The 27,403-nt window shown below is 44.9% G+C and overlaps 1 protein-coding gene across 1 annotated transcript in view; it reads right to left on the reverse strand.

Annotated features, from left to right (window-relative positions):
• Nucleotides 1-27,403, reverse strand: part of nek11 (NIMA-related kinase 11) — a 131,969-nt gene that overhangs the window by 79,541 nt on the left and 25,025 nt on the right. Inside the window, exons 3-8 of the mRNA XM_063198446.1 lie at nucleotides 21,341-21,459; nucleotides 20,759-20,823; nucleotides 18,098-18,224; nucleotides 10,192-10,341; nucleotides 8,299-8,377; nucleotides 5,896-5,984 (exon numbers count right to left, since the gene is read on the reverse strand). Of these exons, the coding sequence (XP_063054516.1) occupies nucleotides 5,896-5,984; nucleotides 8,299-8,377; nucleotides 10,192-10,341; nucleotides 18,098-18,224; nucleotides 20,759-20,823; nucleotides 21,341-21,459 (629 nt within the window). The remainder of the gene's footprint in view (nucleotides 1-5,895; nucleotides 5,985-8,298; nucleotides 8,378-10,191; nucleotides 10,342-18,097; nucleotides 18,225-20,758; nucleotides 20,824-21,340; nucleotides 21,460-27,403) is intronic.

Here is a 27,403-nt window from a genome sequence, read left to right on the forward strand (position 1 = left end):
AGCTGCAGAGAGAGTCCCGTCAGGAGTGAACGGATCAGAGACGGCAAAGGCGACGAAAGGATCAACCTTGAACGCTCAATCAGAAAGAGTGACCAACTAAAGCTTCAGTTTAGAAAAATAAAGCCATTCTGTTGGCTGCCACCGAACAACGCCATTGGTCATTATATATTGTTGTAAGCTGAAGTTCAACATCTCTTTTCAGACATTAATGACAAATACGGCTGCTCTTGAATGAATGAATGAATGAATGAATGAATGAATGAATGAATGAATGAATGAATGAATGAATGAATGAATATTTATTGTCCACAAGTGTGGAAACTTGTCTTCAGTTTCACTTGTCTTCAGTTTTGGTGGTGTTGGTGAAATGGAAGACAAGTTTCCACACTTGTGGACAATAAATATTCCATCAAAACGACTGCTCTTCCATACAAAGTCACTTACTTCTAAACGCTTTTGCTGCCTCTGGTCTATTTGTACAGTAACAAAGATGTCACTTACATCGGCACTGTCCTCCCCACCCCCACCCAATCCTGCATGTCACCACCCCCTCCTCTCCTCACAGAGGGCAGGCAGGTGTGATTACTCCCAAAATAAAGTTTGCAGATAAGTTTCAAAGCCGCAACAAGGTTACTTTGGACAGGTGATTACAAGAGCACAGAACGCCTACTCCTCTTTTCTATCGTCTGGCACCGTCTCAAAAGCATACAGTACTTATGCAGTGTTAATGCAACACATTGAAGAGCCATCGTAAAGTGCAACATTGACCTTCTAAATGGTGAACAAGAAAGCTGAATTCAGCACTGTTTTATAGAGTGTATTTTGGTAGGTACCACATTGTAAGTGTTCAATTAATAATTGTTAACTTTATTGACCCAAGTTAATATAGGAAAGCCAAGAAAACATTCGAACTTTATATATGACAACAAGTCATTGCCAATGTTTCAAACTGAATTTCATTACTGCAGCCACAGAAATGGGGCTAGTGGTGAAAGTTTAACAAAGGCTTAACGAAGGCACTGAAGAGAGAGAGAGAGACAGAGACAGAGACAGAGACAGAGAGAGAGAGAGAGAGAGAGAGAGAGAGAGAGAGAGAGAGAGAGAGAGAGAGAGAGAGAGAGACAGGGAGTGAGAGTGAGAGAGAGAGACAGGGAGTGAGAGTGAGAGAGAGAGAGAGAGAGAGAGAGAGAGAGAGAGACAGGGAGAGGGAGAGAGAGCGAGAGAGAGAGAGAGAGACAGAGACAGAGAGAGAGAGAGAGAGAGAGAGAGAGAGAGAGAGAGAGAGAGAGAGAGAGAGACAGAGACAGAGACAGAGAGAGAGACAGGGAGAGGGAGAGAGAGCGAGAGCGAGAGCGAGAGAGCGAGACAGAGAGAGAGAGAGAGAGAGAGAGAGAGAGGGAGAATATAGTTCATATTGAAAGTGAACACTGGAAGTTTGCAGGGTTCTCTTGAGCATTTCTCTTCAAGAGCTACGTTCCCTACATTTCATCCAGGGCCGCCGCTAGACATAAGCAGAGTACGCAGAGTGCTTAGGGCAGTGTTTCCCAACCAGGGGTACGTGTACCACTAGGGGTACGCGAGCACACCTCAGGGGGTACGTGGGAAAATGTGATAATGACAATTGAATGGACTTTAGTCATATTGGGATAAAGGAATAGATATAGAGAGCATGGGAAAGGGGGTACTCATGGTACAACAAAAAGGCTTAGGGGGTACGCAAGTCAAAAAAGGTTGGGAAACACTGGCTTAGGGCACCAACCAGTATTTGGGGCACCAACCACTTTGCCCCCAAAATTGAGGCCTCTTAAAATAGGATTGACTGGCTATTTCACAGAACTCAAATGAGAATGCTTTCCTTTCCAGCACCAAGTAAATACAGTGGGCTTATCTAAATTTTAGCTGTGCTTTGTATTTCTTATGGCCTATTATTATTATTTTATTATGAGGGGGGCTCCTGAACAGTTATGCTTAGGGCCTGCAAAACCTTAGCAGCGCCCCTGACTTCATCCAACAACACTTCTAGTTTTAAAGCTGGGACTTTTTCAGATTCCATCCATCTTCATGCCCCACATTTTCTTAAAAAATGCAAAAGCAAAAATGTGTGTGGGTGCTTTCCTTAGTCACGATACTATATCATTTTTGCATATTGTGCTATGTATTGGTGCCTTGATTTGTTTTCTGTATGAGGATGAAAATGTTGTGTTGGAGTCTTTCTACCTCCGGGATCTCTTGTGTAACCTTCTGACAACAATTTGTCTTGCAAATATAACAGCCTCTCCTAACACCCACCCCACTGGCTGTCTGGAGCCTGAAGCTTACGTAAATGAAGCATAATGGGGAAAGCAGAAATTGTGAGGAAATATGTATTTCCTCTTTCTCCTTATTTCACAGGGTAGCTGTAGAAAGAAAGCGTAGTAGTAATACTTTATGGCTCTCGAAAGAGTATGGATTGTCAAAGTGTAATACAATATATAAAAAGTATGTCAATACTTGCTTAGCTGGTCTCATAAAATCACACAGCAATGGTGGATGACTGCCATAATATGAATCCAACCAGTGCAGTGGGAAAAGTATTGGCTTCAGTTCAGCGTCTTTCTCAAGGAAGTTGTGGATTTGAAGTGCTATGTTGCATTAGGGGCAGAATAACATGAAAACAAGGACATGTCTACTTCACAGATCACAGTCCAGAGTGACAGACAGGATCCCTGGTGGCTGAGGACATTCATTTGTGTGTGTGTGTGTGTGTGTGTGTGTGTGTGTGTGTGTGTCAGGGCTTAACACTAACACACGCCAGGTAGCCAAATGCGGGTGAAAGTCGGCGTTGGCTAGTAGATACCGAAGGTTCACTAGCCATTTTGGCGGGTCCGTCACTATTCTAAATGATGAGGCACCGCATTTTGTAGTTTTTTCCCTCGGACCGTCTTTGCTACAAACGCAATGCAATGCGATTTCGCGAGCCTACAATACCCATGAAGCACCTGTGTCACGTGTCACCTGTGTCTTACGCACGACAGGAATCTGATAGAGCTACTCTTGTGAATATGAGTGGCAGCAGCGAGCTACCGGCACATCAGCGCGCGTTTGGAAATGCCACTGAAAACCTTCAAGTGAAAATAAAGTAGCGAAGTTCATCTCAACTGACCTGTTTTGGGATCTGTCATTAGTACAATGCATAGAAGTAGTGGACATTAAAATGACCAGGAGAACACCTCAGTCTTGAGAAAGTCTTGAGACTAATTAGCGCAGTGATAAGACAAGGACACATGCGGCATTAATAATGTTCGGTTTAAATCATTTTCTGATTTGCCTGTATGTCTTCATACCTTAATATTCCTCCATGTTTCTTGTGCCGTTGTTCCCGACGGGGCTTAAACAACGCGCAGTAGTAGCCTTCCAGACAGTACAAAATCATGTCCCATGTCCCTTCGCATGTGCCCATCTTGCTTTGCGTCCGTTTATATTTTAAACAACTCAATATTAAGCGGAATGAAAGGAAGTCGTAGCTCCTTCTGTAGTTACCGGCCGCATATGTGCGTGCCTTCTAGTAGATAGCCTACTTTGTGAGAAAATATTCCAGAAGAGGTGTTATTCCACAATCCACATCCATGACCGCGGACATGCGAAGCTTGGCAATGACTTTGCACTATCTACTTTGCGCATCGAAAGTGCCCTTCAGATCAAAGACGGAAATATTTTGCTCTCATGTAGCTTACATTTGTGCCCTTCCACAACACTGTGCTTGGTGTTTCTGCACGGCTATGCCATTCCTCAGATGAGTTAATCTGTTCTTATAGCATGCATGCATGCATGGACCAGTTAACAACAATTCTAGTTATTAGGCCCTATATTATATTATATTATATTATATTATATTATATTATATTATATTATTTTATGTTATATTATGTTATATTATCCTACATTACATTATTACAGCCTATTATATAATTCATTAAAGCTGCTATGATGGTTAAGAAAATTATGGCTAGTGAAAAGGCCCAATGGCTAGTGAGTCACGAAAACCACTAGCCAAAATGGCTGGTAAGCGAAAAAGTTAGTGTAAAGCACTGGGTGTGTGTGTGTGTGTGTGTGTGTGTGTGTGTGTGTGTGTGTGTGTGTGTGTGTGTGTGTGTGGTGTGCATGTGTGCGTGCATGCTTGTGTGTGTGTGCCCATCAATAAGTGTGTTAATGAAAGCCAAGTGCATGGGATTGCTGCACCTGACTAACAGGTTTTTAACCCTTTGAGGAGTACCGTCACAAATATGTGATTAGAATTTTGACAAAATGTTGAGTTCTCATTATGATGTTATAAGGACTTCAGCGAGATTTTTAACACACATTTCTATGGGAGCTGTAGGGTGGTCGAGTGAAATTCTAGAAGAATTGAGGGGAAATCCTTAGGGCCTCCGCACATTGGCTCCAACAGCCCTGCAGAACACTTATGCTACTGACACAATTCTGACCCCCAAACCCAATTTCGTATGAACATAGCATGGATAGTCTACAGTATGGGCGGCTCCGACAAAAGAGAATTCGTCTGTAATCACTAACCGACATCCGCGAATGTCCGCGGACATCGGCCCGACATTAGCCTGGCCGCGCCAAACCCCTACAGCAAAGCTGTGCCCCCGGGAGCAAATTCAATTTGCGGCCTCTAGGGGCGTCTTTGATTTCTAGGCTAGCCTGACATCGGTGTGCATGGCTGTATTGACAATAATGGAATGGAACTTTTGCAGTGCAGCACTTTGTCGGAGCCGATGTGAGGAGGCACTTACTCCTTAATGGCAAGATGACACAGCAGGCAGCATAAGGGCTCCAATATGGGTTTTTTTTTTTTAGATCTGTTCCTCATGCAGGTGTGAGGATAACAAACGTCTCCTTCCTGGAATCCCCAGTGCCCATTGCATCACATGACAAGAAATATCAGGGGATTTATACTGTGGTACAGGATGCTAGTCAGAGGACGTGGGTTACCTATACTGTATCATAGACAGTGTCATCAAAGAATTGTCTATTAAAGAAAGATAACCCAAACTCCGCCCACACAATGCAAACGAGTGTGCTTAAGTTTGGTCTCCTAAGGGGTCCCCTCCTTCTTCTTCTGCTTTTGTGGTGTTTGGTGGTGGCTTGCACAGGCTGTGTGCTACTGTCATCTACAGTGCCAAGGGAATCTCCATTTATTCCCAACCCAAGGTCTCCTAACCGAAGGTCTTCTAAAGGGGCGTTCACCTGACATCACATGAATCCCGGAAATGTCCGAGCCTGAAGTATCTTTTTCTATTAGACGATTCTTTGGTATCATTATGTGTATGGGTCAGAAGTTTTTTTTTTGGCTCAGACATTAGGTGGCGCAGAGGCATTTAATGCCCATAAATTAATTAGTAATTGGTGGTTGATATGCTGCAATGAATATGCTTCTTAGACAGTCCACTAAAAAAAAAATTGGCTGTCGTTGCGCCACCCTGACGTGTGCTAATGCTGAACCGCTACCGACTTGTGTGCACAAGCCTGTGTGTGTGTGTGTGTGTGTGTGTGTGTGTGTGTGTGTGTGTGTGTGTGTGTGTGTGTGTGTGTGTGTGTGTGTGTGTGTGTGTGTGTGTGTGTGTGTGAATGTGTGTGTGCAGGAAAGACAGCAGGAGGAGTGGGTGTTGGCAAACAGGTTTGCTGTCCTGGAAGAGAGGTGGCCGATGACATTAGGTGGGGGCCCTTTCAGATGACTTTGTCCTGGCCTCAGCCACAGCTGTCAGCAGCCCTGTGTGTGTGTGTGTGTGTGTGTGTGTGTGTGTGTGTGTGTGTGTGTGTGTGTGTGTGTGTGTGTGTGTGTGTGTGTGTGTGTGTGTGTGTGTGTGTGTGTGTGTGTGTGTTTTTACGGGTAACGCACGGTAACGCACTTACATTGCTCTGAGTATCTGTGCGGCGTCTCTCCTCTCCCCTCCTGCAGTCCTGTCCCGCAGGGTCATGTTGGACAGCCTGTGCTTCATGACCTGGGGAGCCAGCAGAGGAGCCACAACAGAAGTCTGATTAGAGCAGTGATTAGATACGTGTGCTTGCATTTTGTGCATGTATGTATGTGTGTGTGTGTGTGGGGGGGGGGGGGGGGGGGGGGGGGGGGGGTGGGGGGGGGGGGGGGGGGGGGGGGGGGGGGGGGGTGGGGGGGGGGGGGGGGGGGGGGGGGGGGGGGGGGGAGGAGAGATACAGTTGAGAGAGAGAGAGAGAGAGAGAGAGAGAGAGAGAGAGAGAGAGAGAGAGAGTGTGTGTGTGTGTGTGTCTGTGTCTGTGTGTCTGTGTGCCTTATCTTCTGTCAGTGGTGGGAACTGGAAGCGTTGACCACACATCACATCTCAAGGAAGGATCAATGGAACTCAAAGACAATGAATTACAAGACCCAAATGGGAGCGCTTGTGGCTTTCCGGAGGAAAATGATAGCGGAGAGCGCTGCGCTACGCCTGTTGTGCTCCATCCTTCATGCATCTGGTAAATGTGATACGATAGCATCTATACAGTAGGCCCTAGCTGTGACTTCCTGGGGGGGAAACAGCACAGATGGGGACTGCCATTCCATTACAGAGACAACTCCCGTGATAAATCATGTTAAGTAAAGTTCTCTCCAATTCTCTCTCTCAAGTTCTCTCTCAATACTTTGGAAAAGTGTCACGGGGGGTGTGTGTGTGGGGGGGGGGGGACTACTTGGTGTTGTCTGATGGCTGTGTTGACATCAGCATGGCATGGAAACGGCATCTCCACAGCTGTTTCTATGGAGCCTTACTGAGTCCGATGATGTGAGACAGGCCAGGCGTCAGCGCTAACGTTGTTCATGTCAGCGGTATTGTTTTTAAAGTTTGAATTGCTATCAACAGCCAGTCGACTAGTTTTTAGTCTTTGAAACACCTTCAATAGGCCTAATGGCTGCAGTCAGATGAGGGGGAGATGCGTTTATTCAAGCTCTGTGGGTCGGACAATAACACCATGCTCTTTGACTGAGAGAAGAGGAGGGGCTTTTCTTGCACACACACTGTTTTGAAGCTGTCTGCCTGTTGCCTGTTAGTTTCGAAGTTTTTTGTTTCTTGTATGTAGAGAGTAGATGCCAATTTGACTTTTTAATAATTCAGTTCCATTTTTATTTTAAATAGTTTAATAATTGTATGCTGAAATAGTAAATAATAAGACTGAAGTTATATTACCAACATTTCTAGTCTGAAATTTCCAATTTGAAAGATGTACTGCATACTGTAGGCGATTACATACATAAAGTTATTGTTTCATTAGAAAATCTGTGCAGATTTTTAATTTTTTTAAATTGTTATTCAATTTTTCTTAAAGTACAGAAAAAAGTACAGTTTAGGCACCGGCACCATTTTAAAAGTATCGCTTTGGCACCGTTATCGAATGAAACCCTTTCGATGCCCAACGCATGTGCACGGGCGTGTGTGTGCTTGTGCTGTGCAACCGCATGTGTGTGTGTGTGTGCACATGTGCGCGCGTGTGCGCACACATGTGTGTGTGCGCGTCTGTGTGTGTCTGTGCGTGTCAATGTGTCTCTAAGTGTATTTGAGATTCAAGTTTGCTTCTCCTCCAGACGCTACCAGTCAATAAATGGCTAAAAGGTGCCCATCAATGACCTTTTTCGAGACAGAGTATTTGAAAGAGTGACATACAACTAGCATATCATTTAGACAGTTAATCGATCCCCCTCCCGCTACAGATAAATGTTTTAGTCAAAGCACACTCTCTTCCCCAACCGAAATGTAATGTCTTCCTTCCCCATTAACCTTTCTGAAAGCAGCTATGATCGAGGAGCCAATACTGACTCGACCCGAACCTCGAACCGACACGACCGAGAGACGAATGGCACGGTGCAATACTTCTCCACCTGCCCATTCTCTTGCTCTGCTCTTCTCATCAGAAATACAGTATTTACCTGTTATATCATATGGTGCACTGTAAATGGGTGCCAGTTACAGTATATTGTTGTGTTCCCTACAGACTCCATTATAGGCCGTGGGTTTGTGTTCGATTTATAACGGGTGAGGGGAGTGGCCCACAACGCGAAGCACACCTTCAGACACAAACTTTGCCAGACACAAACTTTGCTACAAAAACTCGGGGAGGCGAGATGCATACAGGAATGAGACGTGAAATTGATCAGGAGAAGTTTTTACCTGCATATTCTCCTCAATATATTTGACCAGCTGTGGTCTTTTACCTGCATATTCTCCTCAATGTATATGGCCAGCTGAGGTCTTTTACCTGCATATTTTTTTATTCTCAATGTATTTGACCACCAGCTGAAGTCTTTACCTGCATATTCTCCTCAATGTACTTGGTCTTCAGGGCGTCGGTAGCTGATATCCTGGACAGTGGGTCCTTCATGAGCATCCTGTCGAAGCCAGCGCGGACACATGACGGAGCGGAGCAGAGTAGAGCAGAGCAGAGCGAAGTTTAGGTAATAGAAGAATGGAAGAGGGGGGAAAAAATGGAAAGAGGGGGTTACCCTGGAGGAAGAACCTTCCATTTTGACTTTTTCATGTTTTTGTCCACAGTATGAATAATGAGCTGTGGCAGCCGGGTCAATACTGTAGGAAAGGAAGTCCCTATCCAGAACACAAATAAATGGAAAATTCCATGAAAAGGTTCGATAAAATGCCTCTGTGTGCTTCCTTAATCCGGGGGTGGGTGGGGAATTTAGTGGGGATCTGTAGCCTGATAAACCAGACTAAATGTGGATGTCTAATTTAGTCTGGCCTCGATGCATAATACATCCGAAGATTGTTGATGAGAACAACCTTCCCTCAAAACCCTGCCCGCTTTGATTCAAAACACATCTTTGCGTTGTAATTGGTTTGCCAGATTCATGGCATTCTGTCTTCATTGAATCATTATGCGAGGCCAGACCCACCCGTAGACAAAACCTTTTGCCGTCCAGCGGGTGGCGCTGGTTCACCAGGCTAGGGGATTTGCACACCCCCAGACAGACTGTAGGCAGATGAAGAGCATGAAGGAATAAAAAAGGATCATGGCAACTTTTCCACTTCTTTTACTCTCTGATCAACTTTGGGCACAGCAACAGCAAATGACAACAGCGACAACAAAACATCGCCGTTACATACGGTAGTGCTTTATCAAAGCACCCACTTTAGAAGGAAGTCAGACCGTACAAATCAGCCCCAATGCGTCGCATCCAACCTAGGTCATGCACAATAACCATTATGGATCAGAGCTATTCCACACACACACACACACACACACACACACACACACACACACACACACACACACACACACACACACACACACACACACACACACACACACACACACACACACACACACACACACACACACACACACACACACACACACACACACACAGGCTTAAGGAGTAAATGAATATGTGAACTAAGTGCACTGGGGAATGATGTGACATTGATAGAATGTCAATAATGACATGGTAATGAAAACAGTATGGATGAAATAATCTAATGCATACCTGTCAAGAATGACACCAAGGACACACTCGAGGTGCAATACAATATCAGGCCATGTCTTACTGCAATGCAATATCCACCTACGTTATGTATTGATAATTGCAATATCCACCTATGTCTTTTGGTAATTGCTATTGGCTTTACTTAACCCCTGGGGATGTGTCTAGTATGATGCTGTCTTTTTGGGCATGCGCACACACACACACACACAGACGAACGCACGCACGGACAAACAAACGCACGCACGGACAAACGAACGCACGGACACACACACACGTGCGCACGCACGCACACACACACACACACACACACACACACACACACACACACACACACACACACACACACACACACACACACACACACACACCACAAATGAATTGCCTGAGCCACCAGGGATCCTGTCTGTCACTCTGGCCTGTGATCTGTGAAGCAGACATGTCCTTGATTTCATGTTATTCTGCCTCTAATGCAACATATCACTTCAAATCGACAACTTCCTTGAGAAAGACAGTGAACAGACACACCACTCTCTCTCTCTCTCTCTCTCTCTCTCTCTCTCTCTCTCTCTCAGACACACACTCTCACATGCACGCACACCATAGACAAACAAACACACAAAACACAAACAAACCTACCCCTCCCCTTACCCCTCACCCATTGCCCCTCATCCCTGACTGTTGACCCATCACCCCTCGCTCCTCACCTCTGCATCAAGGTGTTGAGCTCTGTGCTGTATCTCTCCGGTAGAGTGGGGGTCTCCCCTTCCACTATCGTCATGACCACGGAGAGGAAGTTGGGTCCCTCGAAAGCATGAGCCAGACAGCACATCTCATACAGCACACAGCCCAGAGACCTGCGGCACAAGCAGAATAATGTCAAATACAAAAGGTGAACTGAAGACCAGCTGAAATAATATATACAGTATATTATATACTATATTATATATATACTGTATACACATTAGAGATGCACCGGATCCGGTTCCGGTTCCGGATCCGGCAGGATAATAGGGTTTTCCACAGGATCCAGGTCCGGCAGGATCTTAAGCAGTGTATCCGGTATCCGGCATGTTACCTATAAATCAGAGTCTGGTGCATCTCTAACCTAGGCTTTTCAGTCAGTATTTCACAACCCCAATCACTGCATGGAGTGAAAGCCCTTTAAAAGCGGCCATTGCAGGCAGTGTGGCAATAAGCCAATGAGTCTAAAAAAATGTTTGAGCCAACATAATTAAAAGGGCCCACATGTGCCAGTAGACTATATGTTTCAACCCTTTTGTAGGATCCGGTATCTGGTTCCGGATCCGGCAGGATCTTAAGCAGTGGATCTGGTATCCGGCAGGATCCTAAAAATCAGGATCCGGTGCATCTCTAATATATATATATATAGAGAGAGAGACCAGATTCGGTCTCAGTTCGTTTCTGGCCTGAGATTCTGGCCTCAAACTGTCCCATCCAACATAGGATCATGGGAATAAAAAGCCCTCCCCAAAAAAATTGTATATATATACACATATATACAATTTTTCGGGAGAAGAATGGGCAGGGAATGATCTCAGGCCAGAATCGAACCGAATCTGGTCTCTGGCGTTACCCAGTCCGTGTAACCATTGGAGTGATGGCTGGGGCTGCTACTGTAGTATTCATTAAAATATGTGCTGCCAACCCTGTTGAAAGATTCATTCATCTACCAAGAAACCAATTTCTGTTCAATGTCAGATTCTGCATGATATGTGATACCACTGTGATACATACAGTTTTAATTATACAATTGATGCTCGATACGGTATATATAGAAATATGTGGACTACTCACTGAGGATTCAAATCTCCAAACTAAACATCAGCTGTGCATCTCCAGTGCAGCTAGCAGAACCGAAAAACAGCCAGGGCTTTTCTGCCATAGCCTGATTTTCATCGACTTCCAAATTTCTTCGAGACTTGGTCTGACCAAGAGCATAACAATCAACATTTCCCAAACGGCATGGTTGACCAGCCTCCCTTGATTTGCTACTGGTTTGCTACTGGTTGCTTGGTTTGCTTCCCGACAAAGTGAGAGGAGCTCCCGATTATTCCGGAGCTCAGAAACGATATTTGTATTGCTCCTGGCCTGACTAGAAGCTACGCTGAAAGTGTGGCGTCACTAAAAGGGCGCGGTCTGGCTATTCCTGTCATAGACCAATGGGCTGTCCCATCTGAAATGAGGGCCGGTCTCACAAACAAAACACTACAGTATCAGCGCCTGAGGACTGTCGGCCCACCAGGAAAGTACCCTGTACGCCAGATTACTAGTCCAGCCCTGTTCACCTTGCTTGAGTCCCGCCAGACCCGCACGTTTTTCCGCTCAGCTTCGTGAGCTCACAAGTGGCCCTGCTCCGGAACCAAAATTCAGTAGAACCAATCAAGGATTTTCAGAGATGTGACATGTTTGTGACAGATTTTGAATCTAGTAGATATAGGAAAAATAAGTGAAACACTACAACAATGGCCGCTTGCATGGACTCACTCATCGGCATTGATTCTGTAACTTCAACTGCATTTCGAATCTGTGAGTAGTTAAAGACACGCCTCATTAACAGATGTCAGGCAAATGTTTGCCCAATCACATACAAGGATTTTTTTTGATAAAAGCACGCCTTAGCAGACCTATGCATATGGCGTAGCTCCAGATGAATCTTGGTGGAGCAAGGCTGAACCAGAGAGAGTAGAGAAAGAGAGGTTCCATTGGCCCATTGTTTCCTGGTTCTATTATGGCCCCCCTTAGGCAGACCTAGGCAGACCTAAGGACTGTTCTATTCATTGTAGGAGCATTATGACACGCCCCTTTAGGCAGACCGGAACCTGGTCGCGTTAGGTGCCCATAGAAACCTATTATGTTGGCATATCTCTATAGAATATCTCTGGCTGAACCCATTCATCTGGCGAGAGTCAGGTTACTGCTCATCATCATAAAGGCAGTAACTCAAGACAAGAGCACTGTATGTCTGCCTATACCTTACACAGATGAAGTAAATGTCCGGGTGGGGCATGGAATGTTATCGGAAATGTAATCGAAACGCACGTAAGCCTGGGTGGATGCTGGCTTTAGCACACGAGTTCTATTAGTCTTCTCTCAAAATAGGCGAGTACATTTAGGGTTTAACCCCAAAAAAATTGATACAAAAGGTTTTTTTATGGATTCTATTACTATTGGACCTGCTAAATTATATACTAAAAAATCTAGTAAAATCTGACTTTGGGAACTTAGTTATTTTCAACATAGCTGCCATAGGCTTATTATAAGGGTCGAGAGACACTCCAGGTGAATAGGCCAAAAAATGTAGCTTGCCGATATCACCATGAAACTTTATCCGGTGATTACTCACATATTTGTGAGAAAAAAATGTATTGGAAGTTTTCTGAAATGTTATGTTTTAATATGGTAATTGGACTATATCTAATTAAATATGCATTAAATTTAAAACTGCAAAAACTCAAAATCTGAAAAAGCCAAGCTCAAAATTACTCTTTTATTTTGTTTCTAGTAATCCAGAAGACATCTCCAGAAGATATTATGGACATATCTTTTTGTTTTGTAGTAAATCTAAAAATCTTTGTGCAGACATATCAGCTAGCATTTTTTCCCAAAACATGATTATTTAACATCTCTCTTAGATGTAAATAATTGAGTTTTATGTTTCTCAAGTTCTTCCTGACATTTTTTGAGTCTGGTGGTATCATTCTTAGCATGTACATGTATCATGGCAAGGTCAGCTGTCCTCAAATTATAGCCTCTCCACAGAGGTGTCCTAAGGGCTGGTGCTGGGACTCCTATTTGCCATGTACACCACTTCACTGGGCCATGTTATCTGTTCTCACAGCTTCTCATACTACTGTCACACTGATGAAGCACAGTTATACCTGTACTTTGTGCCAGATGAATCCACGGTCTACGCACACATTCCTGCTTGCCTCTCTGAACTATTCACAAGTATGAAGGAATGCCACCTTCAGTTGATCCTCGCTCAAACTGCACTGCTGGTGATCCCAACCAAAGATTTAGGTTGCCATGATATCAAACTCAATATGGATTCTGCTACTGTTGCCTCAAATAAGGCCACAAGAAATCTAGGTGTCATTGTTGATGACCATCTATCATTCTCTGATCACATAGCCTCAGTTTCCCAGTCATGTCGCTTCTCACTGTTAAATATACATAAAATCCGACTGTATCTGACCTGAATAACTCAACTTCTGATATTGTCCATCTGACCTGAACTACTGTAACTCCCTCCTGACTGGTCTTCCAGCTTGTGCAATACGCCCTTTGCAAATGTCACTGCATGCCACTCCTCTTTTTCATGCCCTAATTGAATACAAGGCCCTGACCCTTGCCTATAAAGCTACAACAGACCCTACTCTGGCTTACCTGAAAACTATGCTAAACCCCTATGTTCCTTTCAGGACATTGTCTGTCTCCAGTACCAACCATTTCACCTTGCCCTCTACATACACATGTAGTGGCTCCTGTCTATTCAGTTCAGCTGCTGGAAGACCCAAAATACCTTGTGACACCAGGATTCATCACTGATGATGTGCCCTGACAAACAGCACATGGATATTACCATAGCAGTGTATTTATCCACCCTAACAGCACTCCAACCAAACACACCTTGAAAACATGTTATTTCATGCCAATGTAATTATCATGTAATAACCTTTATTTTAAAAAACTTTGATCTTGAAAATGACACCTTTCCTGAAGTTAGATTTTCCTAGATTTTTAGTATGTTAGTAAGGACAGTTGGATGTATTGAAATCAGTTGAAAAACCTTTTGTATCAATTTTTTGGGGGTTTGGTGTATTTTGGCCATAGATGTACTCGACTAAAAGCCACACATGGGAAACGAAATAATACTGTAGGAGCAGTCGAAGAAAAAAAAACAAGTTAAAGAAAAAACAAAATTGTCACAGTGCAGATGTCAAAGTGGAGCTGGAAAGGTCGTGTGGCACCGCACCTCCAAACAGGCGGGCTGTGAATGGCAGGAAACAAACATTGGCGTCAACAACACCCTGACAAGTTCACATTGGTGTGTGTGTGTGTGTGTGTATGAGTGAGAGAGAGAGAGAGAGAGAGAGAGAGAGAGAGAGAGAGAGAGAGAGAGAGAGAGAGAGAGAGAAAACGACAGAGAGACAGACAGACAGACAGACAGAGTCAGACACAGAAGAGAAGCATGAACATCAACACCCTGACGAGTTCACATTTGTGTGTGTGTGTGTGTGTGTGTGTGTGAGAGAGAAAGAGAGAAAGTGAGAGAGAGAGAGAGAGAGAGAGAGAGAGAGAGAGAGAGAGAGAGAGAGAGAGAGAGAGAGAGAGAGAGAGAGAGAGAGAAGCATAGGCATCCACACCCTGACGAGTTCATCGTATGACAATGAACACATGGGCGCATGGCATTTAGACTGCATACTGAAAAACTGTCTGGCATAAAATCATTAAAGTTTAATCATTCCATCTCCTGCTATCTGTATCTGCTTTTTAGATTAGTGCGTGCGTGCCTGCGCGCGTGTGTGCGTGCGTCCGTGCCTGTGTCTGTGTGTACTGCATGCTTTCATATGGAAATACACATACCCAATTTCAGCACATCTGCAGATACTGTATTACAGATACAGGATTCGGTTGGAGATAGCATCTCAATTTCAGCATGATTAATAAACAGCTCTTCTCGCTCAATCTGTTCGATCCAACAATCATCATAAGAAATAAAAAATAAAGCACACTGAAGTTTCTAGTTGAGGAGTGGAAAGGCAGGCATTAGCTGTCACATCTCAGCAGTCCCTAATTATTAAAATGGGTTATTCCAGCATCCTGGCACCAAGTGTGTTTTCAGTAAAGCTGCAGTGTAAAGGATAGGCAGTTGGACTTTGGATCAGAGGGTTGCAGGTTTGAATCCCATCCCTAAACTTTTACCCTACACCTTGCTTTAAGTTCACTTTACCAAGGAAACCAACCCTACCTTGCTCCAGCGGCAGCAACCTAGCTAGCTAAAAGTGTCAGCTGAGTGTGATCTAATGGATGACCCTTCCTTGTTGGCACTGATGCCCAATACAAAGAGATGTGCTTGGTCTGGTGGGCTTCTTGAGCAGAGTGAAATGCCCGCCCCTCATTATGCCACTGTACAGAGAGGGCGATGCCAGAGAGAGTAGAGAGAGAGAAGTTCCATTGGCCTATTGTTTCCGGGTTCTATTATTGCAAGGGGAAGGGGGGGAAATCCCCCTTTAGGCAGACCTAGGTAGACCTAAGGACTGTTCTATTCTATGCTAGGAGCATTATGACACGCCCTTTTAGGCAGACCGGAACCTGGTCACGTTAGGTGCCCATAGAAACCTATTATGTTGGCATATCTCTATATACTTAAAGAATCTCTGGCCATGCCACCCGACATCAGAGGTCAATGGCCCAACACTGAACATGCGGTTCAGGGTGAAAATTGTGCACATCACAGGAAACGGTGCAGGACTAAGACTGACTGAAGAGTGAAGTGGAGGGAAGAGTCTGCACACTCAAAATCCTTTTTGCGTTGCTTTTTTATTCCATGGCAAAGATAATAAAAAACAAATAAAAAAACAAATAAAAATGGGGGGGCACTGTGGCACAGTGCGCTAAGCCCCCAACATTTGGGCTTGCATGCCCATGGGGAGCCCGGTTCGAGTCCAGATGGGGTCATTTCCCGGCCCTACCCCATATCTCTCTCAGACTTATTTCCTGTCATAATAAAGGCCCAAAAAGCCCCCAAAACATACTTTATAAAAAAAGCACTCCTCACTCCAAACAACTAACGCTGACTGTGCATTGTGGCTCTAGCACCACAGGGAAAGCTAAGGTAAGGTCTCTCTCTCCATCTAAAGATTGATGCGCAGTCAGTCTTCAAAACGTACAAACTTCCACCTAATAAGCCTTTTCTTAATTACACCTTCTTAGCAAGAAGTTTATTACTGGATAATTCTATTGTTTTATTGTATATTTTCAGTACTACTGGAATATAGCTCAGAATCAAGAAGACTTGTCACTGACCTAATGTACAGTATTTATTAAATATTACTTTTTTTGTCTTGGAAATGCTTAAAGGGACACTGTGCAGGAAATGGTCAAAAAAGGTACTGCAACTATGCTGCTCATTGAAACTGGACTGCCTATTGCCAAATTTGATGTTTACATGAAAGTTTACTGAGTAATAAACACATATTTTCTAGTATGGTCCAAGTAGTCATTTTTGCAGCTAAAAATGGCTATTTTTGGAAATTCAAAATGGCGGACCATGGAGAAGATCCCCCTTTTCATGTATCAAAAATGTAATTTTTCCAGTCATAATGAATACGTAGAATTTGATGGTGGTGGTAAGTCTTCATGAAAAAGGTAACATTAGTGAATGGGCAGCATGAATTCTGGAAATAAACAACTAAAAATCTCACACAGTGTCCCTTTAAGGTAAACACAATGTTTCAGTAAATAGACTACTATATACTGTACATCGAGCTCACTGTACATGCAGCAGCATGATCCAAAGGAGCAATATTCAGGTGGAACTTCTTGTGGGTGTCAGCAAGGAGACGCTCCACAAACAGCTTATGTAATCACTCAAACGAATCTTCATTTTAAACCCCATATTAATCAACATTCATCTTCCCAACTCTCACATCTGATTACGCAATTCCGACTTGAATGACTTTAGCACTTCTTTCTGAACGCCTTGAAGTGAAAGAACACATTTTCATCAAATGCTGCAAAAAAATCAAAGACTTTCTTCACCACAGTTTCTCTTCACAGTGTCACACTTCAGACCTGTCACAGATTAGCTTGTATTCATAGCAGGGAGGCTTTGCTGTGGTCTGTTGATCTTGGCAAATTACCTCAAAGCCTTGATCAAACCGTTTGAGAAGCATATATACATTCTGCAGGGACCAAACAGCACAGTCTAAAACACACATGAACTTGTTTGGAAGACTTCACTCTAGGATTTACCAGCTCATCTAGGGACCACAATGGCGTTAGCCTTTACCTTATTACATTATGCCTAGAAGACGCTTTTTATCCAAAGCAACTTACAGTTATTTTTTCAAGTACAGGGCATTGGTTACAGTCCCTGGAGCAGTGTGGGGCTAGGTGCCTTGCCCAAGGGCAACTCAGCTATGGAGTGAGATAGGGAGTGGAAGGGTGGGATTCGAACCTGCAATCCTCTGATTTAAAGTCCATCTCCTTAACCACTTGGCCACAGCTGCCCACCTTTAAAGTGTCTCTTGTGCAGAAATACAAAAAATTTGTGAACGGTTTGAAATCTTGGCCTGCTACAACAGCAATGTGAAGCTCATCTTAATCCACTGGTCAACATCAGGCTTGTACGAAATTCCGAATGGAAAGAATTTCCATTCAAAATAATGCCATAATACGAACACTAGGTGGTGCCATTACCTTGAATTTCTTTGAATTTAAGCTACACCACTCATTGAAAGTACATAGAACACCACCACCTAGTGTTCGTATTATGGCATTACTTTGAATTGAAATTCTTTCCATTCGGAATTTCGTACAAGCCTGGTCAACATGCCGTAGCTTGTCTGATTCATCCCTGCTCACCAGATATCAGACTTGGCGTCGTATCCGCGGTGACTGAGGGCCTCTGGGCTCATGTAGTACGGAGTCCCGGTGAAGGTGGTGGCCAGGTCACATGACCCCATGAGCAGACACGACACACCAAAGTCACCTGAGGAGGACAAGGGGGATCAGAGGACAAGAACATACACCACATTATTGGTCATTTTTTCAAAAGTATTTTTTGGGCTTATTGGCCTTTATTATTACAGGACAGTGTGAGAGTAGACAGGAAATGATTGGTAGATAGAGATGGGGCAGGGCCGGGAAATGGCCCCAGCCGGACTCGAACCGGGGTCCCCGTGGGCAATGTAAGCCCAAATGTGGGGGGCTTAGCGCCAGAGTACCCCCCCCCCCCCTTCCAACATTATTGAACTTCACAGATGGTCACACATTAGCCTCAAACTCAAACCAAAGCCACAGAGTTTCAATGAAAAGTGCTTTACTGTGTTCACCCTTGTGTGGACAGGGAGGATCAGAGGGACTAGCCCAGTCGAACCAGACGAACCCCAGCAGCAGAAAATATTTATATCTGACGGGATAGTCTAGCACTGCCCCACCGGAGATAATCCGAAAGGATTTGTCCAAAACGATCTATCTATTTTGATGTTTTTTTTCTGGGTCACTTGGTAGGCCTTGTAGGCCTTGTATGTGCAGTAATGCCGTTTGAACACCAGCCGTTGATTTCACTCACAACCTTCCTCTTCATCAATGGCACAGTGCCAGACAATTTATTTCATGCTACATACTGCATACTACTGCAATACAAAGGCAAAGTGCAGTAATTGCATAATTTGTCAACATTGAGTTTAGACTGAAAATGGTCTTCATAATACTAATACCTCATTTATCTTGTGACAAAGCATCATGGTCCAAATGTGTCCCATTTTAGGGATATTGCTATGTGAAGTTTGCAGGGACTACAATATCCAACCTAACACCAATATACTGAAGGCCTTTTTCAGACTTTCATTGTTGGCATGGTTACTGCCTTTGTAGGTAAGTACAGTCTTACCCAGGCTTTGCCCTCGTAATGACGCAACACCTTCGGCTCTGCTACTACTCAGACAAAGGTTCAGGCACAGACATCATATATGAAGACTAGATACGTCATCGCGTATTTCAAGCGCGTCCGCACAGGTCGGCCATATTAGCGCAGCCTAAACTCTCCACAGACCCTCCGTTACACCTGAAGTAAACGGAAGAGTTGAAACGTTGGGATACTTGAAAATGTATACTGTTGCTTCGCTGAAATATTGACACGTGTTTATAAATGGTAGGGCTCCTTAGAACTTACGTGTAGACTGGGGGAAAACGCCCAGGAGAGTAATAGGCCTATGCTTCCCACTTAACCTATTTGTCAAAAAAAAAATAGATATACTTACAGCAAATACACATTTTAACCATTGCTGTGCATTACGTTGACGGCATGGATATATTCATTGCATCAAATTATAGACGACAGAGATGACGTACTGGAAGAGAGATGTAGCCTACAGCGCAACAAGTTAATTCTATCTGGATGGCTTTAGCGTCACGACTCATTTTGGACACAAGGTGGAGCTGTCGAAACCAAAGTAGAATGTAGACCACAAGTGAACGTTTATTTGTTATTTTACTGAAAATACAAAAGATTACTTTGTGCATTTGTTTATGGGATCTATTTAATTGCCTGAATAAGCCTACTGAATTATGTTATACATGATTTTAGACCTATGGACATTATAATATAATGTAATATAATATAATAATAATGTGAATATGCATCACTATGCAGTATCAACATATACTTTCGTTTGGATTTTTTTATACTGTATAAAAAACCAACCCTTTCGAAAATCGATATAAATGTGAGGGAATTATGGCCATCTGAAGAGTATACAACACCCAAAACTCACTGCAACTGGTTGAGCCAGAAGGCTGCTTTAACATGGCCGCCATGCGCGGACGTTCGACTTGCATGATGGGAACGCGGACGACGCATCTAGTCTTCATATATGATGTCTGTGGGTTCAGGTATATTCTGAGCTCCGCAGGGCTGGGGAACTCCACCCCACTTTGTCGGGAACCAATTAACTTTGAGTATCTCCAAAGGTCTATTGGGACTAAGAAAATGTTTGGTTTAAACTTTGGCTCAGCCTTTTCTCTCCTCGACCAGTAGCAAACCAAGGGAGGTGGGTCAACCATGTCGTTTGAGAATGTTAGTTGTTATGCTCTTGGTCAGACCAAGTCTCAAAGAGATTTGAAAGTCATCATAATCAGGCTAGTACAGTCTGTCTTGCCAGCCTATCAGAGGACTTCACAACATCACTGAACTTCTTCTTTCTGTTCTGTTCTTTAGACAGCGACACATTATCTCAACCTTCCTCAGCAGAGATGCTGCTATCGACACAAGCCGCACCTTCAAACTCTGACTCTCCAGAGTTTTAACTTCCGTTGCAAGCAACAACAAAAGCCTTTTCAACGGCGTAACAACAAGCTCTCCGCTTTTGAAGGTACAGTATGTACCAGTCACGGAGATAACAACACGCCACTGAATGGGCTATGAGCACTGGGTGCCCCCAGCATACTTAAAAGTCCACTCTGAGACATTTTGGAAACATTAAAGCCTGTAATCCTATGGGGCATCTGCTGGGGGGAACTTACCTATTTTCACAATGTTTTTCTTCAGAAAAATGTTTTTGGCCTTCAAGTCCCGATGAAGGATTCGCCTGAGTGCAAATACAAGAGAACAAACAGAGAATAACAAATGCAGCAAAGCCGCTGGGAGCTGAAAAGGCACACACGCTGTTCAAGAGAACGTTCTGTCATTTCTTTGTTTATGTAAAAAAAAATCCAATGTGTATTACAGTGCAAAGTGTGACACATACACAGCAAAGCTTTTGACAAACAGTAGTGTGTAGAGCACTGCAAAGTAATGTACGGTACGCATTTAAAAACGTTGATTTTGAAATTGAAGAAATTCAACTGTTTTGCTTAACTTTTCTATAAAGGGGCCCAATATATTATATTCCATTACATCATATTATATTACATTACATGTACATTACATTACATTCCCTGCACGACTGACAGGCTGCGTAAGTCCTTTGTCCCCAGGGCCATCCAGTTATTTAACTCAACAACTCAGAAGAACACAACGAAAGAGATTGTTATTGGTGACTGGACCGCATAAATCCGAGACGAGACAAGACACGAGACGGTGGTGTTCCTGGAGTTGAAGCTCACCTCTGGTGCATGTAGTGGACCCCCAGCAGCAGCTGAATCAGCCACTCGGTGACCTGAGCCTGGGACAACCAGCTCCCACTGGCCCTCAGCTCCTCCAGCTTACAGTGCAGGTCACGATCCTGGAGGAGGGCAGAGGAGAGGAGAGGAGAGGAGAGGAGAGGAGAGGAGAGGAGAGGAGAGGAGAGGAGAGGAGAAGGAGAGGAGAGGAGAGGAGAGGAGAGGAGGAGAGGGAGAGGAGAGGAGAGGAGAGGAGAGGAGAGGGGGAGGGAGAGGGAGAGGGGAGGAGAGGGGAGGAGAGGGGGAGGGAGAGGAGAAGCAGAGGAGAGGGGGAGCAGGAGGGAGAGGGGAGGAGAGGGGGAGGGAGAGGGGAGGTGAGGGGGAGGGAGAGGAGAAGCAGAGGAGAGGAGAAAGTAAAGGAGAGGAGAGGAGAGGAGAAGCAGAGGAGGAGAGAGGAGAGGAGAGGAGTGCAGAGGAGAGGAGAGGAGAGGAGAGGAGAAGCAGAGGAGAGGAGAGGGGGAGGGAGAGGGGAGGAGAGGGGGAGGGAGAGGAGAAAGTAGAGGAGAGGAGAGGAGAGGAGAGGAGGGCAGAGGAGAGGTGGGGCGGGAGGGAGAGGAGACGAGACGAGACGAGAGAAGAGGAGAGGGGGAGCGGGAGGGAGAGGAGAGAGGAGGAGCAAGGAAGAGAGGAGAGGAATGAAGAGGAGAGGAGAGGAGAGGAGAGGAGAGGAGGGGGAAATGGGAGGGAGAGGAGAGGAGAGGAGAGGAGAGGAGAGGAGAGGAGAGAAGAAGGGGAGGGAGAGGAGAGGAGAGGAGAGGGGGAGGGGAGGAGAGGAGAGAAGAAGAGAGGAGAGGAGAGGAGAGGAAAGGAGGAAAAGATAAGGTGGAGGCGGAGGAGAAGTCAGGGAGTAGGGAACAGCAAAGGACCAGGCAAGGGAGGAGTGAAGAGGAGGAGAGACAGGAGGAAGAGGAGGTGGGAAAGGAAAGAGGAGGAGGAGGAGAGACGGGAGGAAGAGGAGGTGGGAAGGGAAAGAGGAGGAGGAGAGACAGGAGGAGGAGGAGGTGGGAAGGGAAAGAAGAAGAGGTGGGAAGACAGGAAGACAGAAATACAGTAGGGGAGGGAAAGCAGTAGTAGGAGAGAAAGGAGTAACAGAATAATTACACTGACAGGTCAGCAATACATCTCTACACACAATACTCAATACACTCTAAAGGCTCTTTTCCACTGCTGGTTTTCTGACAGGGCTACAGTTCGACACAGCGCGACTTGGCCGTCACTTTTTGCTTTTCGAATAGGCACGACACAATCGTAAAGCAAAAAGTGGTGGCTGAGTAACGCTGTGTTGAGCTGGAGGCCTACCAGAAAACAGGCAGTAGAAAAGAGGCATATAACACAGATGCACAAATGTAATTGTTTGACTGACAGCATCTGTCACTGTCGCAATTATAACAGATACCAAATTCTGGTTTACTGTCTCACATACTGCATACAGTACAAGAGACTCACACAAATACACTCTCTATCTATCTATCTATCTCTTTCTCGCTCTCTCTCTCTCTCTCTCTCTCTCTCTCTCTCTCTCTCTCTCTCTCTCACACACACACTCACACACTCAAACACATTAACACACGTACACACACACACACACACACACACACACACACACACAGACTAACCTGCCAATCAATGCACCTAGCCTCTTCCCCTACTACTTGTCAGCAACCCCAAATCTCATTATAGGTTAAAAAGAGCCAGCATCCAGTTCTCTCATGTAATGTCCTTAGGGGACAACCATAAGCAACTAGCCCCTTGCCTTTCGCACGATGCAACTAGCCCCCTGCCTTTCGCACGATGCCAGCAGTGCCAGTTGCAGTGCCAGTCACGATGCCAGCAGTCTCTGGAGGACTCCGCCAGCAGCTGCGAAGTGAAGGAGCGAAACACAGATGTGCCCTCCACTCTACTCTCAGACTCCTCTATCCTCCACTCTACTCTCAGACTCCTCTATCCTCCACTCTACTCTCAGACTCCTCTATCCTCCACTCCTCTATCCTCCACTCTACTCTCAGACTCCTCTATCCCTCTCTCTATCCTCCACTCCTCTCTCAAACTCATCTATCCTCCACTCCTCTCTCAGACTCCTCTATCCTCCACTCCTCTATCCTCCACTCTACTCTCAGACTCCTCTATCCTCCACTCCATTACATTACACTTAGCTGACGCTAAGTGACTTACAACTATTATTTTTCAGGGTATTGGTTACAGTCCCTGGAGCAATGTGGGGTTAGGTGCCTTGCTCAAGGGCACTTCAGCCATGGATGGAGATTTAGGGAGCAGTCAGGGGGGATTTGAACCGGCAACCCTTAGATTGAAAGCCCAACTCTCTAACCACTAGGCCACGGCTGGCCCTACTCCTCTCTCAGACTCCTCTATCCTCCACTCCTCTCTCAATAAATGATACTCTACTAGACTCCTCCTCTCCTCTCTCAGACCCCTCTATCCTCCCTCTTTTAAACGCCTCTATCCTCCACTCCTCTTTCAGACCCCTCTATCCTCCACTCCTCTTTCAGACTCCACTATCCTCCACTCCTCTCTCAGACTCCTCTATCCTCCATCCTCCACTCATCTCTCAGACTCCTCTATCCTCCACTCCTCTCTCAGACTCCTCTATCCTCCACTCCTCTCTACTCTCAGACTCTTCTATCTTTCACTCTATTCTCAGACTCCTCTATCCTCCAATCCTCTCTCAGACTTCTCTATCCTCCACTTCTCTTTCACACTCCTCTATCCTCCACTCCTCTCTCAAACTCCTCTATCCTCCCTCTCTCAGATGCTTCTATCCTCCATTTTCATACTCCTCCAGGGCAATCAAAGTAATCTGAAAGCCCCCTTCCTAATACATACAATATAACGAGGACCCAATCCTGGGTCTCCACCAACCGACTCCACAAGCTTACCCAGAAAACCTGATATACCACACTCCCCATCAGTCAAGCAGCCTGCACAGAGCATCAATTATGGCAGGTGCAGACCTCTACGCTTATAGCATTTTAATTACAGGACGGAATGGAAATTAGGATTGGACAGTTGGGGAGAATGGAATTGGAGGATTTAAAAAAAAAAACTCCCTGCATCTGATATAGTTGGCCTATATTTCCAATGAATGATAATATGTATGTGAGGAACAGATGTTCAAGAGTCAAGAGTATTACAGTAAGGCATTCCCTGATAGAGTCTGTTTCGTATATCTTTGGTATATCTTTGGTATATCTTTGTAAACGACACATTATTTTGTCAAAAGTACCTTTCATTTACAATCTCACCGTTGGGGGCCTGAAGATGCAAAAAAAACCTTGAGAAGTGTGACGTGAAGGTGTATGAGATGTAAGTATGTTTTTGCTTTTTTGCCATTTAGACGGCGACGAAACAAGGCTCGTCTTCAAAATTCCACACTCTAGAGGAGGTCGTCAGATTTTTGTGTCTTCAAAGCCCCAATGGCGGGGTAAGCGGTGTAAACGAAAGTTACTTCTGAGAAAATATTTCATCATCTTCCCTCAAAATCGTCCTCGTATAAATAGCCACTGAGGGAGGTGTGTGTGGGTGTGTGGGTGGGTGTGGGTGTGTGTGTGTGTGTGTGTGTGTGTGTGTGTGTGTGTGTGTGTGTGTGTGTGTGTGTGTGTGTGTGTGTGTGTGTGTATGAGAGAGAGAGAGAGAGAGAGAGAGAGAGAGAGAGAGAGAGAGAGAAGGGGAGAACGAGAGAGACTGAGAGGGAGAGAGAGAGATAGACAGAGAGAAAGAGAGTGTGTACTATGTGCATGTGTGCATGTGTGCATCTTCATGTGTGTGTATGTGTGCGAGTGTGTGCACTCTTAAGACTCATCTAGTTAGAGACTCAGCATCCTGCTCAGTACTCAGAGCTCATCAGTAGCAACAGACATTATAAAGCCATAATTGACAGCAGACATTATAAAGCCATAATTGACAGCAGACATTATAAAGTCATAATTGGGACATTTGATGACTTATTAGCCGCAGATAATGAATTTGTCTAGACAGATGTGGCAATCCTCGTTTCACAACAGCCAATAAACCGAGCTGAGGGTGCAGAGGTTTGCAGCTGATATTAGCATAGACAGAGGATTTCATTTCTGATGCTTCAAAGCTGTATAATCTATATACTCTACTACATTGTACTGTATGTTTGATTCATCAATATCATATAATGCTTTGTATTTCATGGATCTTAAATTCATACATGACAAACAGTGGAACGTTACCCCCCTAGGACCATAGAAAGCGATTGTCAGGCAAGATTTCTTCATCGGGTGCGACGTTAGAACTTTGCCAGTTCAAAGAGTCGCCGACTGCAAATCCCAAACACGGTTCGATATTTACGACTTGAAATATAATAGAACACCGGGGCATTGTCTCTGTGTTTACAATCAGAGAAAATATTGCCATTTGCGATTCTCTTTATGTGTGCAACGCAACCTGACGTCAAAATCTGATACAATTTCAAAGTTCTGTAGTTTGAGCCCAGCTGGGTAGTTAAAGAAGAATTTATGCATTGCTTATTTCTCTCTCTCTCTCTCTCTCTCTCTCTCTCTCTCTCTCTCTCTCTCTCTCTCTCTCTCTCTCTCTCTCTCTCTCTCTCTCTCTCTCTCTCTCCGTGTCTCTCTCTCTGTCTCTGTCTCTCTGTGTGTGTGTCTCTCTCTCTGTCTCTCTCTCTGTCTCTCTCCTCAGCAGATATAATCTTTAAAAGAGTGGCATTTACTGTAACAGCAATTCAGCTATCGCAAGCCCAGGCCGGCGAGAAACTCCCCAGGAAAGATAAGGGAGTCAGGCTGGGCTAGGCTAGACAAGGCTATACCAGTGGTTCTCAACCTTTTTTTCAACAAACACCCCATTGGCCTCATCATGAGTCTTCCAAAGCCCCGTGGACCTCTTCATAGGCCTGCCAACCCCCACCCAGTATTAAAAAAAATGCCTGCCCAATGGGCTCCCTAAAGAAACACTAGGCTACACCAACCCCAAGTGGCAGATCCATGCATGGATGCAAGAGGACATAGGCGTGCACAGATAGGGACAATGTGTGGTGCTACAGCACTTGCCCCTTTGCCCTGGACATAGCAGTGCCTTTTTAAAAGTCATTTTATGTTGTATGTACAGTATGTATTGTGGTTTATATTGATATGATCATATAAATCCTTGACGAGTAAAAGCGTGTGATAATGACGTCTCAATATAATCCCTATATAGGCTATAGCAGTGGTTCTCAACCTTTTTTCAACAAACGCCCCCTTGACCTCATCCTAAGCCTCCCAAATGCCCCCTTGACCTCATGGTAAGGCTGTCAACACCCCTCTTAGTATTAAAAAATGAAATGGACTAACGCCCCTAATGACTAATAGGCACTGCCCCCTCTCAACTGTATGCCTCTCAACGCCCCCCCCCTGGGGCTCCTCAACGCCCCCTGGGGGGCCGTAGCACCCCCATTGAGAAACAGTAAGGCAGATACAAGTTCCACATTCCCCCCCAGCACCTGCCCCCCATAAAGTCTGTGCACAGCACACCACTGCAAGAAGACCTGTCTATTATTTCCCCGCCAGTCCAGTCATTAGCGTGTGCACATGGCTCAGGTGCCGTATGGTGTCTGGATAGCTGGGGTTATCTTCCCTGCTCTCTTCTCTCTTGCTTTTTTCCCTCTTTTTAAATGTGTTGCCATTGTGCTTCTGTCTCCCTCTCCACACTAGTGCCCTCTCCTTTTCCCAGTCTGTCTCAGTCTCTGTATCGCTCTCTCTTCCCCTCCCTTGCTCTCTCTTTCTTCCTTTGTGATCGCACCCTCTCTCTCTCACACACACACACACACACACACACACACACACACACACACTCTCTCTCTCTCTCTCTCTCTCTCTCTCTCTCTCTCTCTCTCTCTCTCTCTCTCTCTCTCTCTCTCTCTCTCTCTCTCTCTCTCAGGCTCTCCCTCCTCTCTGCATGTATAAGTCTAAATCGTTTTTTTTCTCAGCACCCCTAATGACTCCTGCTACTGGAGGTGGCTCTTGACTT

The sequence above is a fragment of the Engraulis encrasicolus genome, chromosome 5, assembly GCF_034702125.1.
Source record: "Engraulis encrasicolus isolate BLACKSEA-1 chromosome 5, IST_EnEncr_1.0, whole genome shotgun sequence".
Lineage (NCBI taxonomy): Eukaryota > Metazoa > Chordata > Actinopteri > Clupeiformes > Engraulidae > Engraulis > Engraulis encrasicolus.